We start from the raw sequence: 21,211 nt of genomic DNA on the forward strand, positions 1-21,211 counted from the left end.
TGCTAATGGCCCAGCTAACACAAAAACATTCTTGTAGTGTTGCCGCCACGTTGTGGCAATGTTGTGGTGACATTGACAAAACATTCCAGTCACAATGGGAGAACATTTTGTGTGATCTGGGATGTGTGTCTAATAATGTCGTTTTTTATGCATTCCATCAGTTCCTCTAGCTCCCCACAAAATGTTTTGTCTTCCACTTTTCATCAGTAACTTGAAGGTTGTTGCTTAAATCTTGTAAAAGTACATCTAAACAGGAGTGTAAACCTTAGATAACAGAACTGTGCTACAAGTGGAACGGCAGTTCCTTAGAAACGGCTCACTAGCGTTCTTTTTTTCCTCCATTTAATGTCTCCCCATGTGCCGATTTGTTAAGTGTATTGTGTTATGTGGACAATACAGAAATATTTTGTGGACGTCATGAAGACTTCCTGTTTCCCTACTGCACTCTCTGACTCAACATTGTTACATGACATGTGATTTGGCAGATGCTTTCATCCAAAGCGACTTACAGTTGATTAGACTAAGCAAGAGACAATCCTCCCCTGGAGGGCCAATGCAGGGTTAAGGGCCTTGCTCAAGGGCCCGACGGCTGTGTGGATCTTATTGTGGCTAAACCGGGGATCGAACCACCGACCTTGTGGGTCCCAGTCATTTACCTTAGCCACTACGCTACAGGCCGTCCTTCTTTGTGCAACAAGGAGGCTGTTCCAGCGCACATGCAGATCTGTGAGCTGCTGTACTGCCCCCTGTTGGTGTAATCACACGCAGATCTGTGAGCTGCTGCCCCCTGTTGGTGTAATCACATGCAGATCTGTGAGCTGCTGTACTGCCCCCTGTTGGTGTAATCACACACAGATCTGTGAGCTGCTGTGCTGCCCCCTGGTGGTGTAATGTGGAAGTGTCCCTCGCTGCCTGGCGTCTCTCCCGCCGTGTCTGTGCACGGGTGCTGCAGGTTTTCTGTCGAGGCAGAGCTCCACATGAGACGGCCTCTCTTAACTTGGGGTGTCAGCGACATGTTCCACAGACGCAGAGCCGACTTCAGACACGTGTGTGAGAAACGCACCTCTCACCGAGGCACAGTTTGCACACCTGTGCTGTGTGTTCCACAGCTCTGTCTGTGCGTCCTGAGTGTTTTTATTGGAGCTTAAAAAAGTGTTCAATAAAACATTCTGGCGTTGAATACAGGGGTACAATAAAAATGTGAAATGTCTCTCATGGAACCAGCCCCAACACCCTCAACTGCAGATGTAGCTGGTGAAGAATCCATCAATCAAATTTACACCTTGTAAAAAAACCTCAAAAAACAGCCACTGCTACAAATTCTGTCCTGATTCATTGGCTCTTTGCAATGAAAATGACACTCCACCGCCCCCTCATGGCAGAAAAGCAAAATGGCAGTATTACTCCTGTCAGCAAGCACACTTGAATTAATTCAAAGACTGCGTTATTATGTAACAGTTAATTATGGTTTCCTCCTATTCCCTGGGCTTAGAGCCACTGTATGTCTCCAAGGCTCTACAGAGAGCCAAGATGGAGGTCAGTGAAGAGGGAGCCAAAGCATCAGTTGCCACAGGTGAGGGGGCTTTGACTGTGGTCCAGGACAGTCGCAGAGTGTGCTGCTGTTTGTTGGCACTGAGTGTGGAACAGAGGTGAAAAGTCCAGGGGTAGCATGAGATGCAGTACAACGTTCTCGTAGCAGAGGTGAGGCCTAGCGGTGTAGCCCAGGCCCACACTCCTAAACACTGGTGGAAGATCCCCTTCTCGCCTCATAATCGCTCACCTGAAGCGTCATGCTAGTTTGTGAAAGCTTGTGTGAGTTGGAGGTAACGGCTGGCAGTTTGCCTTCATGTGAAATTCTGACGTTAAATTCGGGTGCCTCTTTGACCGTACCTCTCGTGTGTAATTCAAAGTGACCAGGATGTTACCGTTTGTAAGTTGTTGTAATATCTCTGCTAAGCCGAAGGTAATTATTATTTGTCATATAATGTCAAGTGGCAGCCACAGTTGGGTCCGCCCCTAACTAGGGCAGGCCTGGGTCTGATTGGTTGAGTGATGAATTTATTCAAATGAGTTAGTGATTGTGACATCAGCATTAGAATGCTCAGCTGAGAACATGCTAATGGCCTATGTGTGACCTCACACCTGACAGGGCTGTAATGGGAGAGTAGTGCACGTTGTGATTTAGGTCTTTTGTGCCTTGTTTCCCAGGTGACTCAGCAGCTGAGGGCCAGGTTCCTCCCCAGTCCCGTGGTCATTAAAAAGCGCATTGAAGAGAGAAGAATACTTGGAATACATAGAGAGAGAATACTTGGCACGAACGCCCGAGGACCGCAAAGTTTACACCTACGTAGCGTAAAGGAGCACCTCGAACGGAGCGAGTGAAGGACCGGCAGAGAGAGAGAGAGAAGGGGAAAAAGAACGGAAAAAATAATCCCTTTGGACTGCTTTGCGCATGGACTGGGTCGTCTCTTTTTTTGTTGTTGTTGTTGTTTTCAATACTGTATAAAATAAAAAAGGAAAAAACAGGAAAATAAAAAGGTGAATAAAAATGTAAATGCCAAACATGGATTTCTGTAGACAAATTTAAAAATGGCCACCCCCTCCTTCCCCTACTTTCACTGCTGATGTGAAAAGGATTTGTTGCGCCATGCTAGCTCCGCTGGAACAGGAGCGATCGGAGGGGTAATTGTTTTTAAATTCAAATGCTGTTCTGCGCTCGATTGATCCAGATCCACCAGAAGGTGGGGTTTGCACGTTTTGAGAGTATGTCTTTACCGTACAAACTCAGTAAAGCGTAGATAAGTATTTGAATCCCAAACAGTTGTGTGTTTGACCCAGGTCTGATTACCCCTTATTCCACCATTGGTCCCTGGATAACTGCAAATTTACAAAATGTAGTTCTTTAACCCCTCATTGGTTGCAAGGTTGTAAATTCTCTAGATATCCTACTTTCCACGTCCTAAATCTAAAGCAGATTTCGGACTGTGTTGTCATGGTAACGAGTGTTTTTTTTTTTTTTTTTACCCCAGACCCAGTGGTGCACTTTTTAAACAATATTATCAGTGGACCGATCAATTTACCATCAAAAAGGTCCTCTTTTTAATAATAAAAAAGAGAAATAAAAATAATTTTTTTGCCGTTTCGCAGGGGTAAATGTGCTAGTTACTGTTGTTGGTTGGATTTGGAATCATTCTGGAAAAGCGATAGATTTTATTTATTTATTTTATTTTTTGTGTGTGTGACTTGTACAGTCGGTCAGCCCCAAAACATTTCTCTTCCTTTTTTAAATATTTGCGTCTTCCACACGCAGGTCACTGTGAATATAACAAAAGGAAATTAAATCGCTCCTTTGATTTTATTTATTTTTTTATTTTATTGTTGATTTTCTTGCGGTTGCATAAGAGTGCTCCTTGGTTGTTTTTTTTGTTTGTGATTTCCCTTCTTTTAAAGGGCAGGTTTGTTTTTCTGTAGTTCCCTAACACCACTGTCTGCTGTGTCGAAATTGTGGGTTCACTGTAAACGGCCCCGCTGCAGGCCCAACACGAAGCGTCAAGCTGCTGCTGCTTCTGGAGATGTGTGCGGTCCTGAGACGACCTGAGACGAGTCGGGCAAAGACGCGTCTGGCGTAGCTTGAGCGACCAGGCCGTGAACACCCGACTGACCTGCAGAGGGCGACGGAGAGCAACGAGACACGGTCGCCCCGGGCGACACTGCAGCCAATTACGTGTGACCGGCAACACCACAGAGCAACGCCAGCCCGTGCAGCACATCCACTGGAGCGCTGCCGTACCCTCCTGAGATCCAGGGGGGAAGTTTACGTGACATAATACAAGTGTCTTTAATGACAACAACGTGTTGCAGTGGTAATATTTGCACAAATATATTTTATTTCGTTTTACTGTAATGCCCCTTATGTTGAGATAAATGCTGTAGCTCAGGGTAAATGTAGGTAAATGTGGGGTGAGCCACCTGAAGCTCAGAGTGAAAACGCCGGATTCAACTCCTCTCCATCTGGACTGAAGACCGTAAGTTCTTTTGTCGAATCGGGTGAATTCAGTGATCGCAAAGGAAGTGAGTAGGCTTTTACCGCCCTGCGCACGTACCTCAAACTCTGTACAAAGCAAACGTGGAGGTTAAGGTGGAGCAATTTACTAACTACAGCATTGCTGCTGTGTACCTGTTAGAGCTTTGCTTAAGCTTAATTTGTTCATATTAACCTTTATATCTCCTTTTTATCTCCTTCTCTAGTCTGAATGTATAGAGTAAGATGTAGGCCTAAACCTTTATTTTATATTTTATCGAGGTTTACATCGAAGGGTTTCATACAATCAGAACTCTTATAATGTACTTTCAGGAACTACACATCATTCTGTACTTTATATAAGTTCTGTTAGTCGTTTTAGGCCTAAATATACATTTTCTCTTACTCAAAATAACTTTTACTTAGAAAGTGTCTTATGATCTAGAATCTTTATTTAAAAATCAATGTAATTCCCAGAGGATCAACCTTAATAAGGAAGAAAATGCTGCCCTACGATGGCTTTCTAACATTGATGAACCTTCCCTCTCTTGCAGTGATGGGGAAGTTTTTCTCAAGAAATAATAAATTATTTTTTTGTAGTGTAAAACTGCAGGCAGATCAGCCACTCAAATCTCAGTGGCACAATGCTGCTCCCTGCAGGAAGTGTCTCAGATAACCAGGCGTGTCTACCAGGAAGAGCACAGTACAAGTTTCTCACACACAGAGACGCTTCAGTTACACTGGGAATCTCAGGATATGATCTCACTGCATATTCTTCAGAAATTAAGGAACTTCTAAAGATAGAGAAACAAAAACAGACTGAGAAGCAGACATTTAAAGAGATGTATTAAGTTTACCTGCAGTTACAGCAGTAAGTAAAGGTGAAACTAAACTGCAGATTTAGCAGAAGCCATTACTGAGCTCGGAACAGACGGAGACAGAATGGCGTCTGGATCTCCTTCTCTCCTGGAAGAGGAGCTCACCTGTCCTGTGTGCTCTGAAATCTTCAGGGATCCTGTTGTCCTGAGTTGCAGTCACAGCTTCTGTAAGGCCTGTCTGCAGCAGTACTGGGATCAGAAGGGATCTCTGGAGTGCCCAGTTTGCAGGAAAAGATATTCGAAGCAACATCCTCCCATTAACCTGTCTCTGAGGAATACCTGTGAGACGTTCTTAAAGGAGAGAAGTCAGAGAGCTAAAGCAGGATCTGAAGTGTTCTGCAGTCTGCACAGTGAGAAACTCAAAGTCTTCTGTTTAGAGGATCAAATACCCATCTGTGTTATCTGTCAAATTTCCAAAAAACATGAAAACCACAAAATGCGACCAGTTCAGGAGGCTGCAGAAGAGTATAAGGTAACTGGTTATAACGCAATTAACACATTCATAATTTATTTTATTAACTTCATATTTTACAAATTTCATCAGAAAATTCGTGATGATTAAAAATGATTTGTTTTACTGAGCCCTTGGTGAAGGTTATCAGACTGAAAACAGAAGTATAATTAACATTGAATATTAAAATGTTTCATTATTTACACATTCTAATATAAGTATTTATTGTATTTCCAAAGTGAAATGATCCAAAAGGAGCCATTTTAGTTCTCAGGCCTGACTGCAGTTGGAGCTCCTCACTACGTGTCACATGACTGACAGAGAGACAGGAGGGAGGGGCAGGAGTGTGGAGACGTTCTCAGAGCTGTGTTAGGGAGCAGTGCTCAGCATGGGACAGTCGGGGTCAAAGTTCATGCTCAGATAAATGTGTCTGACACAATGTGGTCTAAGATGGAAGACCATTGTTAATGTGTCATGAGAGACTAAGTATACATTGTAGGATATTTTCATTTTAAAACATCTGGATATTGAATGCCTCAAAGCAAGGAGGTTCTGGGTTTGAATCCCGGTCAGCCGGGGCCTCTCTGTGTGGAGTTTGCATGTTCTCCCCGTGTTTGCGTGGGTTTCCTCCCACAGTCCAAAGACATGCAGGTTAGGCTGATTGGAGAGTCTAAATTGCCCTTGGGTATGAGTGTGTGAGTGAATGGTGTGTGGCCCTGCGATGGACTGGCGACCTGTCCAGGGTGTATTCCTGCCTTTCGCCCAATGTATGCTGGGATAGGCTCCAGCCCCTCTGTGACCCTGTTCAGGATAAGCGGGCTAAGATAATGGATGAATGGATGGATGGATGTTGAATTTTGTCTGTGAAAACAGAATAGAGCCATTCTGTCTCCCCTCTGTCTGAGCAGGGACTCTTGTGCTGTCTGTGTAGGCAGTGAAGTTTACTGTGGGTCCGTTTCCTCAGTAAAGTGTGGACTCTGTCATTTCTTTCCAGGAGAAACTCAGGACTGCACTGGCTCCACTGCAGGAGAAGCTAAAAGCCTTTAATGCAGTGAAGCTAATCTGTGATCAAACAGCAGAGCACATCAAGGTACTGTACTGAGGCCTTTAAATCACAGTGTTGAAAATACAGCACTGGATTGTGCTGAAATGATGGTGAATAATGTTTATTCCAGAGCCAGGCCCAGCACACAGAGAGACAGATAAAGATGGAGTTTGAGAAACTTCAGCAGTTCCTAAAAGATGAAGAGGCTGCCAGGATCACTGCACTGAGGGAGGAAGAGGAGCAGAAGAGTCAGATGATGAAGGAGAAGATCGAAAAGATGACAGAAGAGATATCATCCCTTTCAGAACAGATCAGAGCCTTAGAACAGGAGCTGGGAGCTGAAGACATATCATTCCTGCAGGTAAGACCTGTTCACTCTGTGTCTGTAGGACTCTGTGTACACTGCTGTTAATGCTCACACACATTCATTTATACAATATAGTATTCTCTATTCTTGCAAAAGTCATTCAATCTCCTCAAAACTTAATCAAGCTGAATTATTGAAAGCATTGAAAGTGTTTTAAGTCAACTTCACCATGCAACATACACTGTACACATGTACAGTGTTAAAGCATTTTACACAGCAAATTTATTTTTCTGTCATATAATATCAAAAGGTATTTAAAGATATTTATGTGGTTCCTAACATGGTGTTAATGGACTGAGTATTGGCTGATAATAATTCACTCTCTTCATTTTAGAGCTACAAGGACACACAAAACAGGTAAACAAACTCCATCCTCTCTCATCAGGTTAAATATCAAGAGTAGTTTATTAGCCTGCAGTGTTCTATCAGTGAGCTACTGTGGAATGTGTTTGAAATGCCTCTCTCTCTCTAATAATTACTGCAGCTTTAATAATGACTATGGAGGAACATATATATTTCATAATATTGAAGTATTTACAATATTATTTGCCTCAAATATAAATACCCTCCTTCCCCCCTCCCACACTCCTGTGAGTGTGTGTTTCTCAGTGGGGCTGTGAGTGTGTGCTTCTCAGTGGGGCTGTGAGTGTGAATCTCTCAGTGGGGCTGTGACTGTGTGTCTCTCAGTGGGGCTGTGAGTGTGTTTCTCTCAGTGGGGCTGTGAGTGTTTGTCTCTCAGTGGGGCTGTGAGTGTGTGTTTCTCAGTGGGGCTGTGAGTGTGTGTCTCTCAGTGGGGCTGTGAGTGTGTGTCTCTCAGTGGGGCTGTGTGGCAGAATGCTGGGAGGGATGGAGCCATTTTCTTACAGAATGAAGATCTGATGTTGCTGCTGATAATTTTCGATGGTAATGAAACCCTGCCCAGAGCACAAGTGACTCCTGAATATTATTGCAGAGCCCAGTGCACCCTGGGGGATGCAGAGAAGGTCTCTGGAGCACTGATTGATGTGGAGAAGCGCCTGGGCAATCTGAAGTACAGAGTGTGGGAGAAGATGCTGGGGACTGTTCAATACAGTGAGTCCTGGGGGCAGGGAGCTCCACATTGTCACTGTACAGGGGGAATCTTCAGCATCCTTTCCACAAGCTGATGAAGCCAGTCAGAGTCATATTGGTCCTGTCTGTGTAAGAGCCCTGGAGTGAAGAGACTGAGCACCAGTCCTTAATCTCACTGATGCTCATAATAAAATGCTGCTTTAAGAGTTATACTGTATTTAAGGGGCTACAGAAACACTGACAGGCTTTGCTCATTCTTACAACGATTATACTATCCTTGTGACTCTTAGAAATATTATTGTCTTTTGGTTCTGCTGCTTCTCTCACACATGTATCTGAAGTTATAATGGTTGTTGTTGTGAAACCCAGTTTATATCAAGAGGACCCCATTGTGACTGACGGTTTCCCTTTGTGCAGCTCAGTGCTGACGTCTCATTCTCTGTCCCTTCAGCTCCTGTGACTCTGGACCCAAACACAGCATATCCCAAACTCTCACTGTCTGAGGATCTGACCAGTGTGAGACGCAGTGGTGAGAGACAGCAGGTTCCTGATAATCCAGAGAGATTTGATTGGTGGTGTTGTGTGCTGGGCTCTGAGGGATTCAGCTCAGGGAGACACTGCTGGGATGTAGAAGTGGGGGGTGAGTACTGGCTGGTGGGTGTGGTTAAAGAGTCCATCAGCAGGAAAGGGGGTGTGGATCTGAACCTACCAGTAGGTGTGTGGTGTATAGTCCTGCACAATGGGAAATACACAGCCCTGACCTTCCCACCTACAGTCCTCACTGTGCAGAGGAACCTCCAGAGGGTCAGAGTGCAGCTGGACTGGGACAGGGGGGAGGTGTCATTCTCTGACCCCCGTAACAACACTCCTCTCTACACTTTTAAACACTCCTTCAATGAGAGACTGTTTCCATTCTTTAGTACTCTGGGGACTGTGCGGATCTGTCCACTGAAGGTGTCTGTAAGTGTAAAATAGCACTCTGGCATTCTTTGTAAATATCACTTGAAGTAAAAGGACTGTATTTAATCAACTAGGTTTACTCCAAATGTTAGAAACAAAAACACATCCTAACAAAATATTGTGTATAATTTTAAATGTAATACAAACATTGTATTGTGCTTGATGAGAAATGTCTATTCTCTCTGACATAACCTCAGAATGTTATTACTGAGTAATTCCTGTGGTATATGGTGGTATTGTAAGTACACTGGTGTGTGTGTAATGAATTATTCCTGTGGTATATGGTGGTACTGTAAGTACACTGGTGTGTGTGTCATGAGTTGGGGTGTAATAAATACAGCCGTGGAATCACTCCAGAGTGCTGCTCTTTTCCTGACCCATCACCAGTGTGTCTCCCAGGTGTGTGATGAGGTAAGTCTCTCTCTCCGGTGCAGTATGAACAGAGACAAATACGCCCCTCATACGCTGGGTTTGGGTTCATTCCACACTCACTTGAGCTGATCTGAGATCAGTTGAGAAACACAGAGCCATCATCATAAGCAGTGACGTGTGGTTGAGTCTTAAGCAGGGTCATGGTAACACATAAAAGGCCATCGCCATGGAGACAGCAGCTGTAGTACAGTGTGAATGTCACTCAAAGGTAACGTAAAATCAATCAGTGTCATATTGGAGTGGTTTCAATCCAATTCAAAACAGGACAATACCAAACCATCTTTTGTGATTCATTGCATATTTCTAGGATTTTTATGACTTCTATCGTGACAACCAGTTTCACGGCATGGAGAGCAAGAAATTGTGTTCAGCTTCATTCATAAACTGTGCTGCTCCATCAATCTGCAATCTGACTTGTGCCACAGCTGCACTGCCTGCTGCTAACGCTGACATACAGTAAGACAGGCAAGCGGCCATTACTGCCCTGTAGACCAGCACACATGGGCCATTACTGCCCTGTAGACCAGCACACATGGGCCATTACTGCCTTGTAGACCAGCACACATGGGCCATTACTGCCCTGTAGACCAGCACACATGGGCCATTACTGCCCTGTAGACCAGCACACATGGGCCATTACTGCCCTGTAGACCAGCACACATGGGCCATTACTGCCCTGTAGACCAGCACACATGGGCCATTACTGCCCTGTAGACCAGCACACATGGGACTCATCCTTCCAAGCATGTCAGGCATCTTCAGCACGTGATTTTAGAGGTCTGGTTTCTTCAACATTCAGAATTTAAATGACATTTTCAAATAGCAGTGTGACTAAGCATTTCCTCATATCTTTTGGGTTTCCTGTTGAAAACACAGTCGATATGTTTCTTCCAGCCCTTTAGGCAATAGAATAGTTGAGGGATCTTAATTTTTTTTACAATTGCTTATACCCATGTCCCAGTACCGAGTACACTTTTTCAAAACTCTTAACACAGGAAGCACAACAGCAGTCTATGTGGGCTAAACTCTTAACACAGGTAGCACAACCGCAGTCTGTGTGGGCTAAAGTCTTTACACAGGTAGCACAACAGCAGTCTATGTAGGCTAAACTCTGAACACAGGTAGCACAACAGCAGTGTATGTGGGCTAAAGTCTTAACACAGGTAGCACAACAGCAGTCTATGTGGGCTAAAGTCTTAACACAGGAAGCATAACAGCAGTCTATGTTACATTTTACATTTTAGATATTTGGCAGACGCTTTTAATCCAAAGCGACTTACAAGTGCATAGGTTCTACCATAAGTCAAAGCATCACATCCAGAACTAGGAAAATACACCTGGATGTGGGATGTGGGCTAAACTCTTAACACAGGTCGCACAACAGCAGTCTAACTGGATCATTTTTCATTGCTTTCAAACAAAATGCATTCAGTGTCAACACAACACAAACACCACTAAAACTGTGTATCGACAGCACTTTTTGCACAGGTGAACATAATGTTTTAAAAACTGTTCAAAACATAACACAATTGAGTTAGACAGCAATTTGACATGTCCACCATAATACCATATTGAAATATATATACACGTGGGTGGAAAACCCCCGAAGAACCCGCACCACTCAGCCACGCAAACGTTACACATTGGGAGAGGTATGCGAAGGAGTGTATTTCCCTAGAGAGGTGATGGGGAGATCAGCACCATGGAGAGAGACACCTCTACCTGCAGTCCAGGACCCCGGACAGCACACGTGAGTGAACACTGTGGAAAAGCACTAACTCAGCTGCAGCCCTTTTTCCATAATGAGCAGGGGAGGATTTAAGGCGTGGTCGAGGCTGCAAACAGAGTCAGTCTATTCTGAGGAAGGAAGAGGCAGAGAGAAAGTACCATCTGTGCCCTGCCGTACTGACCAGGAGGATTGATCCCCACCTGTACCGACGGACACGTGAGGATAATAAAGCACCTTCACTTACCCTATCCCTTATTTTCTCCCGTGTTTTCCTACCCTTGCCCCGAGGGGGGCGCTATCACCAATACCCTGACAGAATGAACGAAAAAGAAGAGAAATGAAAAGCTCAATTTTTTCTGAATATTGCTGACTCCTGTGTCTGGTTTCCAGCTGGGCCCACCCACTGCCCTCAGGATCCACCCCGAGGCACCACAGTAGGAAAGAAAAATAAAACGCAATCCTTGCTTTTATTTTCATTTTTGTTGCTTTTTTTGAAGAGTGCTCTTCGGTTGTTTTTTGTTGGCGTTGTCCCTTCTTTTAAAGGGCAGGCTTGTCTTTCTGTAATTCTCTAACAGAATGGCCACCATGTCCGTTAGCTGTCAATCTCCAACCGGAATGAGTGCTGTGTACACATTTTGGCTTCACCGTAAACATTTTCGTTTTTCGTTTGAGCCATGGAATTGTAGTAGCGTCTGTTGCTGTGGATTTCCCTTGTAAGAAACGCTCCGTTGGAATTTGAGCGCCCTCTGCAGGTACAAAGCAAAACGTCACGGTGCTGCTGCTTCTGGAGTTTAATACGGTCCAACAACTTGAGACGAGTCGGGTGAAAACGACACGTGTCTGGGGAAGCTCGAGCAATCGGGCTGTGAACACCCTACTGACCTGCAGAGGGAGCCAGAGAGCAGCTGTGGGAGAAAAATATAATGTAGTAGAATGTAACCTAGGATATATGTATCCAGATATGTACAATGCATATAGTTAGAAAACTGCTTAAAATAATAAATTGTGCTTGTGACAGATAACCAGTAAAAATGTAAGGGAGGGGTGAGTGCTCGGCCACAGCTTCAGGAGATAAGGCAGAACACTCTCCCATTCTGGGGTGCGCTCAGGTGCTTGTTATGATGGAAAAAGAATGAGGAGGAAGCGCACCCAAGGTCGGTTCCTCCTTAACCAGCATCGGAGGAAAAACGGAGGATAAATGTAAGCTTTGTAGTTACTGTAGCAGTGTGTTAATTGCAAAACAAATGTTACATGACTTAAAGAGCAGAAGTGGGCCCAGGAGTACAACGCGTGATGGAAAAGTACTGAAACACTGTATGAAGATGATTGGCTTTGACCGTAATGTATGCATGTGATAACTTAGGATGTGTAATGGTATGAGAATAGACACCCTGTCTGCTAAAATCTAGAGTGTATTCTCACATTGGTGTGATGCATTCTCCGTGCTTTGTTTTGCTGCAGTAGAAATAAAGTTCGTATTATTGTAGCTCTCCTTGCTGTGAAAGAACTGGGTTCTTTTAAACGGGAAAGGTTGTTTGCAAGACGTCGTCTCCCCAACACAGCGAGACACGGTCGCCCCGGGCGACCCTGCAGCCAATTACCTGTTGCTCTGTGGTGTCGCCGGTCACAACAGATCGTGCGTCACAACCACTGGAACACCGCCGTACGGTCCTGAGATCCAGGGGGGAAGTTTACGTGTCATAATACAAGTGTCTTTAATGACAACGTGTTGCAGTGATAATATTTTCACAAATATATTTTATTTAGTTTTACTGTAATGCCCCTTATGTTGCGATAAATGCTGTAGCTCAGCGTACATGTAGGAAAATATTGGGTTAGCCGCCTGAGGCTCAGAGCGAAAACGCCGGATTCAACTCCTCTCCATCTGGACTGAAGACCGTAAGTTCTTTTGTTGAATCGGGTGAATTCAGTCATCGCAAAGGAAGTGAGTAGGCTTTTACCGCCCTGCGCACGTACCTCAAACTCTGTACAAAGCAAACGTGGAGTCAGGTTAAGGTGGAGCAATTTACTAACTACACCATTGCTGCTGTGTACCTGTTAGAGCTTTTCAAAAGCTTAATTTATTTATATTAACCCTTATATCTCCTTTTTATCTCCTAGTCTAGTCTGAATGTATAGACTAAGATGTAACCCTAAACCTTTATTTTATATTTTATAGAGGTTTATATCTAGGGCTTTCGTACAATCAGAACCCTTATAATGTACCTTCGGGAACTACACAACATTCTGTCCTTTATATAAGTTCTGTTAGTCGTTTTAGGCCTAAATCTACAATTTCTCCTACTCGTAATAACTAGTAATCCGTCATAGCTTTTACTAAGAAAGTTTCTTATGACGTAGAATCTCTATTTAAAAATCAGTGTAATTCCCGGAGGATCAACCTTAATAAGGAAATAAATGCTGCCCTACGATGGCTTTCTAACATTGATGAACCTTCCCTCTCTTGCAGTGTTGGGGAAGTTATTATTTTGTGGTGTAAAACTGCAGGCAGATCAGCTACTCAAATCTCAGTGGCACAATGTTCCCCCTGCAGGAAGAGCAAAGTACAAGTTTCTCACACACAGACCCTTCAGTTACACTGGGAATCTCAGGATATGATCTCACTGCATATTCTTCAGAAATTAAGGAACCTCTGAAGATAGAAAAACAAAAACAGACTGAGAAGCAGACATTTAAATAGATTTATGAAGTTTACCTGCAGTTACAGCAATCAGTAAAAGTGAAACTAAACTGCAGATTTAGCAGAAGCCATTACTGAGCTCAGAATGGCGTCTGGATCTTCTTCTCTCCTGGAAGAGGAGCTCTCCTGTCCTGTGTGCTCTGAAATCTTCAGGGATCCTGTTCTCCTGAGTTGCAGTCACAGCTTCTGTAAGGCCTGTCTGCAGCAGTACTGGGATCAGAAGGGATCTGTGGAGTGTGCCGTTTGCAGGAGAAGATCTTCAAAGGAACATCCTCCTATTAACCTGTCTCTGAGGAACACCTGTGAGGCGTTCTTAAAGGAGAGTAGTCAGAGAGCTAAAGCAGGATCTGAAGTGCTCTGCAGTCTGCACAGTGAGAAACTGAAACTCTTCTGTTTGGATGATCAAATACCCGTCTGTGTTATCTGTCAAACTTCAAAAAAACATGAAAACCACAAAGTGCGACCAGTTCAGGAGGCTGCAGAAGAGTATAAGGTAACTGGTTGTAACGCAATTTACACATTCATAATTTCTTTTATCAACTTTATATTTTACTAATTTAATCAGAAAATTCTTGATGATTGAAAATGATTTGTTTTGATGTCATCTACTGAGCCCTCGGTGAAGGTTATCAGTATAACTGAAAAAAGAAGTATAATTAACATTGAATATTAAAATGTTTCATTATTTCACATTCTAATGTAAGTATTTACTGTATTTCCAAAATGAAATGATCTGCAAAAGGAGCCATTTTAGTTCTCAGGCCTGACTGCAGTTGGAGCTCCTCACTACGTGTCACATGACTGACAGAGAGAGACAGGAGGGAGGGGCAGGAGTGTGGAGACGTTCTCAGAGCTGTGTTAGGGAGCAGTGCTCAGCATGGGACAGTCGGGGTCAAAGTTCATGCTCAGATAAATGTGTCTGACACAATGTGGTCTAAGATGGAAGATCACTGTTAATGTGTCATGAGAGTATACATTGTAGGGTATTTTCATTTTGAAACATCTGGATATTGAATGCCTCACAGCAAAGGTTTTGGGTTTGAATCCCGGTCAGCCAGGGCCTCTCTGTGTGGAGTTTGCATGTTCTCCCCGTGTTTGCATGGGTTTCCTCCCACAGTCCAATGACATGCAGGTTAGGCTGATCGGAGAGTCTAAATTGTCTGTGAGTATGAGTGTGTGAGTGAATGGTGTGTGTGCCCTGTGATGGACTGGCGACCTGTCAGGGTGTATTTGTCAGGGTTGTGAGGTAGTGACTGGATGTGGCCACCAGGGTTTCATTATTTTCACCTGGTCCTCGTTAGTGCCAGGGGAGCCTACCTCCTGAGGGTATTTAAAGCCCTCGCTGGCAGTCTGTCAGTGCTTTGGTGTCAACCGTTCGCTCTTGCACCAAGCTGGTAAGCACGCGGTAGACTAGGTGTGTTAGTGAGTCAGGTATCGTGCTGGTGCGGGGTTTCGTTCACTCTTAAAAGAAAAGGTAAGGAAGGTGTTCAGGTCGTTAGTGCGGCGTGTGCTTCTGACGCCTTCCTGAAGGTTCTTGTTATTTCTAGCTCGTGTGAGCTTTTGGGTGAGGGACGTTGTCCCCGGTATTATATTTATAGTCCCCGTCTTTACAGTATTCCTGCCTTTCACCCAATGTATGCTGGGATAGGCTCCAGCCCCCCTGCGACCTTGTTCAGGATAAGCAGGTTAAGATAATAGATGGATGGATGGATATTGAATTTTGTCTGTGAAAACAGAATAGAGCCATTCTGTCTCCCCTCTCTCTGAGTAGGGACTCTTGTGCTGTCTGTGTAGCCAGTGAAGTTTACTGTGGGTTTCCTCAGTAAAGTGTGGTCATTTCTTTCCAGGAGAAACTCAGGACTGCACTGGCTCCACTGCAGGAGAAGCTAAAAGCCTTTAATGCAGTGAAGCTAATCTGTGATCAAACAGCAGAGCACATCAAGGTACTGAACTGGGGCCTTTAAATCACAGTGTTGAAAATGCAGCACTGGATTGTGCTGAAATGATGGTGAATAATGTTTATTCCAGAGCCAGGCCCAGCACACAGAGAGACAGATAAAGATGGAGTTTGAGAACCTTCAGCAGTTCCTAAAAGATGAAGAGGCAGCCAGGATCACTGCACTGAGGGAGGAAGAGGAGCAGAAGAGTCGCATGATGAAGGAGAAGATTGAAAAGATGACAGAAGAGATATCATCCCTTTCAGAACAGATCAGAGCCTTAGAACAGGAGCTGGGAGCTGAAGACGTCTCATTCCTGCAGGTAAGACCTGTTCACTCTGTGTCTGTAGGACTCTATGTACACTGCTGTTAATGCTCACACACATTCATTTATACAATATAGTATTCTCTATTCTTGCAAAAGTCATCAAATCTCCTCAAAACTTAATCAAGCAGAATTATTGTCTTGCAGGGAAAGTGTTTTAAATCAACGTTATCATGCAACATACGCTGTACACATGTATACAGTGTTAAAGCAGCACATTTAATTTTCTATGTCATGTAATATCAAAAGTAATTTAGAGATATTTAAATAAAAATGGTTTCTAACATGGTGTTAAAGGACTGAGTATTGGCTACAGTGAATAATTCACTCTCTTTATTTCAGAGCTACAAGGACACACAAAACAGGTAAACAAACTCAATCCTCTCTCATCAGGTTAAATATCAAGAGTAGTTTATTAGCTTTGCAGTGTTCTATCAGTGAGCTACTGTGGAATGTGTTTGAAATGCCTCTCTCTCTGTAATAATTACTGCATCTTTAATAATGACTATGGAGGAACATTGAGAAATATTGAAGTATTTACAATATTATTTGCCTCTAATATAAATACCCCCCTTCCCCCCTCCCACACTCCTGTGAGTGTGTGTCTCACAGTGGGGCTGTGAGTGTGTGTCTCTCAGTGGGGCTGTGAGTGTGTGTCTCTCAGTGGGGCTGTGAGTGTGTGTCTCTCAGTGGGACTGTGAGTGTGTGTCTCTCAGTGGGGCTGTGAGTGTTTGTTTCTCTGTAGGGCTGTGAGTGTGTGTTTCTCAGTGGGGTTGTGAGTGTATGTCTCTCAGTGGGGCTGTGAGTGTATGTCTCTCAGTGGGGCTGTGAGTGTGTGTTTCTCAGTGGGGCTGTGAGTGTTTGTTTCTTTGTAGGGCTGGGAGTGTGTGTCTCTCAGTGGGGCTGTGAGTGTGTGTCTCTCAGTGGGGCTGTGAGTGTGTGTCTCTCAGTGGGGCTGTGAGTGTGTGTCTCTCAGTGGGGCTGTGTGGCAGAACGCTGGGAGGGATGGAGCCATTTTCTTACAGAATGAAGATCTGATGTTGCTGCTGATAATCTTCTATGGTAATGAAGCCCCGCCCACAGCACAAGTGACTCCTGAATATTATTGCAGAGCCCAGTGCACCCTGGGGGATCCAGAGAAGGTCTCAAGAGCGCTGATTGATGTGGCCAAGCACCTGGGCAATCTGAAGTACAGAGTGTCGGAGAAGATGCTGGGGACTGTTCAATACAGTGAGTACTGGGGGCAGGGAGATCCACATTGTCACTGTACAGGGGGAATCTTCAGCATCCTTTCCACAAGCTGATGAAGCCAGTCAGAGTCATATTGGTCCTGTCTGTGTGAGAGCCCTGGAGTGAAGAGACTGAGCACCAGTCCTTAATCTCACTGATGCTCATAATAAAATGCTGCTTTAAGAGTGATAATGTATTTAAGGGGCTACAGAAACACTGACAGGCTTTGCTCCTTCTTATTACTATATTATACTATCCTTGTGACTTAAGAAATATTATTGTCTTTTGGTTTTGGTGCTTCTCTCACACATGTATCTGAGGCTATAATGGTTGTTCTTGTGAAACCCAGTTTATATCATGAGGACCCCATTGTGTCTGACGGTTTCCCTTTGTGCAGCTCAGTGCTGACGTCTCATTCTCTGTCCCTTCAGCTCCTGTGACTCTGGACCCAAACACAGCACATCCCAAACTCTCACTGTCTGAGGATCTGACCAGTGTGAGACGCAGTGGTGAGAGACAGCAGGTTCCTGATAATCCAGAGAGATTTGATCCGTGGGTGTGTGTGCTGGGCTCTGAGGGATTCAGCTCAGGGAGACACTGCTGGGATGTAGAAGTGGGGGGTGAGGACTGGTGGGTGGGTGTGGTTAAAGAGTCCTTCAGCAGGAAAGGGCGTGTGGATGTGAGCCGAGCAGGAGGACTGTGGAGTATAGCCCTGTACGATGGGAAATACAGAGCCATGACCTCCCCACCTACACTCCTCACTGTGCAGAGGAACCTCCAGAGGGTCAGAGTGCAGCTGGACTGGGACAGGGGGGAGGTGTCATTCTCTGACCCCAGTAACAACACTCCTCTCTACACTTTTAAACACTCCTTCACTGAGAGACTGTTTCCAGTCTTTAGTATTCGGGGGACTGTGCGGATCTGCCCACTGAAGGTGTCTGTAAGTGTAAAATAGCACTGTGGGATTGTTTGTAAACATCACTTGAAATCAAAGGACTGTATTTAATCAATTCAGAGAAGGTTTACTACAAATGTTAGAAACAAAAACACATCATTACAAAATATTGTGTATAATTTGAAATGTAAATACAAACATTGTATTGTGCTTGATGAGAAATGTCTAATCTCTTTGATATAACTTCAGAATGTTATTACTGAGTAATTCCTGTGGTACATGGTGGTATTGTAAGTACACTGGTGTGTGTGTAATGAGTAATTCCTGTGATATATGGTGGTACTGTAAGTACACTGGTGTGTGTGTAATGAGTTGGGGTGTAATTCACCCCAGTTCATTCATAAACTGTGCTGCTCCATCAATCTGCAATCTGACTTGTGCCACAGCTGCACTGCCTGCTGCTAACGCTGACATACAGTAAGACAGGCAAGCGGCCATTACTGCCCTGTAGACCAGCACACATGGGCCATTACTGCCCTGTAGACCAGCACACATGGGCCATTACTGCCCTGTAGACCAGCACACATGGGCCATTACTGCCCTGTAGACCAGCACACATGGGCCATTACTGCGCTGTAGACCAGCACACATGGGCCATTACTGCCCTGTAGACCAGCACACATGGGCCATTACTGCCCTGTAGACCAGCACACATGGGCCATTACTGCCCTGTAGACCAGCACACATGGGCCATTACTGCCCTGTAGACCAGCACACATGGGCCATTACTGCCCTGTAGACCAGCACACATGGGCCATTACTGCCCTGTAGACCAGCACACATGGGCCATTACTGCCCTGTAGACCAGCACACATGGGCCATTACTGCCCTGTAGACCAGCACACATGGGCCATTACTGCCTTGTAGACCAGCACACATGGGCCATTAGTGCCCTGTAGACCAGCACACATGGGCCATTACTGCCCTGTAGACCAGCACACATGGGCCATTACTGCCCTGTAGACCAGCACACATGGGCCATTACTGCACTGTAGACCAGCACACATGGGCCATTACTGCCCTGTAGACCAGCACACATGGGCCATTACTGCCCTGTAGACCAGCACACATGGGCCATTACTGCCCTGTAGACCAGCACACATGGGCCATTACTGCCCTGTAGACCAGCACACCTGGGCCATTACTGCGCTGTAGACCAGCACACATGGGCCATTACTGCCCTGTAGACCAGCACACATGGGCCATTACTGCCCTGTAGACCAGCACACATGGGCCATTACTGCCCTGTAGACCAGCACACATGGGCCATTACTGCCCTGTAGACCAGCACACATGGGCCATTACTGCCCTGTAGACCAGCACACATGGGCCATTACTGCCCTGTAGACCAGCACACATGGGCCATTACTGCCTTGTAGACCAGCACACATGGGCCATTAGTGCCCTGTAGACCAGCACACATGGACCATTACTGCCCTGTAGACCAGCACACATGGGCCATTACTGCCCTGTAGACCAGCACACATGGGACTCATCCTTCCATGGATGTCAGGCATCTTCAGCACGTGATGTTAGAGGTCTGGTTTCTTCAACATTCAGAATTATAATGACATTTTCAAACTCTTAACACAGGTAGCACAACAGCAGTCTAAGTGGGTAATTTTTCATTGCTCTCACACAAAATGCATTCAATGTCAACATTAATTATTTTAATTATTTAAAAACTGTTCAAAACATAATGCAATTGAGTTAGACAGCAATCTGACATGTCCACCATAATATCATATTGAAATATATATGTATAGGTATACATATCATATCAAAACATTATACCACCACCACAGAGTCGTAGCAGACAACATTGGGAAATGTCCAGAATGTGAGTTTGACAGCCATTCCTGAGGAAACATGAGGTGATGATGAAGCGGCTGCATACCGTCCCCTTTGAGAGGAGCTCAGAGTGTGTGAAAGAGTGGAGGTGCCCATATGTCCAGGTAGGATGTCTGTACATCTCACCTTATCATTGGACAAAGAGCTACAGTGGATGGTCCTGGTCAGAGGGGAGCCAGCATACTGTAACAATGTGTGCAGCAATGTCCTCCGCTGGGCTGCTGTTCCACATAGCGCTGACTGGCCCATGCAACACTGAGCACCTCGTCTCATTTCTGGGTGACCTCCATGGAAGGCTCGTCCCAGAGAAACTACAGAGACTATTGTCCTCGTATGACCACCGTCCTCATGATGAGAGGTCCCTGCTGAACGCAGTGAAGGCTTGGGATGGATCAGGCATTCAAAGAGGCTTTTGCCCGTGTGTATGGCAAGAGAGGATATAAGGTGTGATATAGATGAGAAATTCCCAAAGACAGGGCGGCCTGTAGCGTAGTGGTTAAGATAAAAGACTGGGATAGGCAAGGTCGGTGGTTTGAATCCCAGTGTGGCCGCAATACGATCCGCACAGCTGTTGGGCCCTTGAGCAAGGCCCTTAACCCTGCATTGCTCCAGGGGAGGATTGTCTCCTGCTTAGTCTAATCAACTGTACTTCGCTCAGGATCAGAGGGTCTGCCAAACACCATAAATGTAACGTAATGTAAATTATGACCCAATTCTGAGGACCTGGTTGACTAGCATTGATGTACATACAGTATTTATCAATGAGTATAAATTATATACATATTTTTTGTAAATGGTTGGCATTCATATAGCGCTTCAGAATTGATGCTTCTCATTCACCCATTCATACAAAATAAAGCATATTGGGAAATACTAGTGCTTTATTGATTCATTCTTTTAAAATGGAATTGTGGTACGTTGCATACAAAGTACCGTTCTTGTTTTTCGCAGGGGTTGATGAGTAAGTTACTTGCCATCCTGCTCCATTTCGTTTGATTAGATTTGGAATCACTTGAAAAAAGCTCTTGTTTTTATTGTTTTTTTTTCATGACTTGTAGAGTCAGTCAGCCCCAAAACATTTCTCTTCCTTTTTTTAACATTTGGTTCTTCTAAGCGCAGGTCACTGTGATGAAAACACATTTTGAGAACGCATCCTTGGTGCAAAATCCAGCTATGACCAGCTAGAAATGCCAGCTGCCAGCTGTTTCAAAACCTAGCTTGAGCTGGCCACAGCATGTTGAGTATGGAGCTGGTCCGTACTGGTTCACCACTTACCAGC

The 21,211-nt window shown here is 44.7% G+C and overlaps 1 protein-coding gene across 1 annotated transcript; it reads left to right on the forward strand.

Annotated features, from left to right (window-relative positions):
• Positions 1 to 4,731: 4,731 nt before the first annotated feature.
• LOC133129125 (E3 ubiquitin-protein ligase TRIM35-like) lies at positions 4,732 to 18,331 on the forward strand. The gene is made up of 6 exons (XM_061242971.1): positions 4,732 to 5,371; positions 6,345 to 6,440; positions 6,526 to 6,756; positions 7,097 to 7,119; positions 7,715 to 7,833; positions 17,558 to 18,331. The coding sequence occupies exons 1-6, from the start codon at positions 4,964 to 4,966 to the stop codon at positions 18,079 to 18,081; spliced, it is 1,401 nt and encodes a 466-aa protein (XP_061098955.1). The 5' UTR covers positions 4,732 to 4,963; the 3' UTR covers positions 18,082 to 18,331.
• The last annotated feature ends 2,880 nt before the right edge of the window (positions 18,332 to 21,211 follow it).

Source organism: Conger conger, chromosome 5 (assembly GCF_963514075.1).
Source record: "Conger conger chromosome 5, fConCon1.1, whole genome shotgun sequence".
NCBI classification, from domain to species: Eukaryota; Metazoa; Chordata; class Actinopteri; order Anguilliformes; family Congridae; genus Conger; species Conger conger.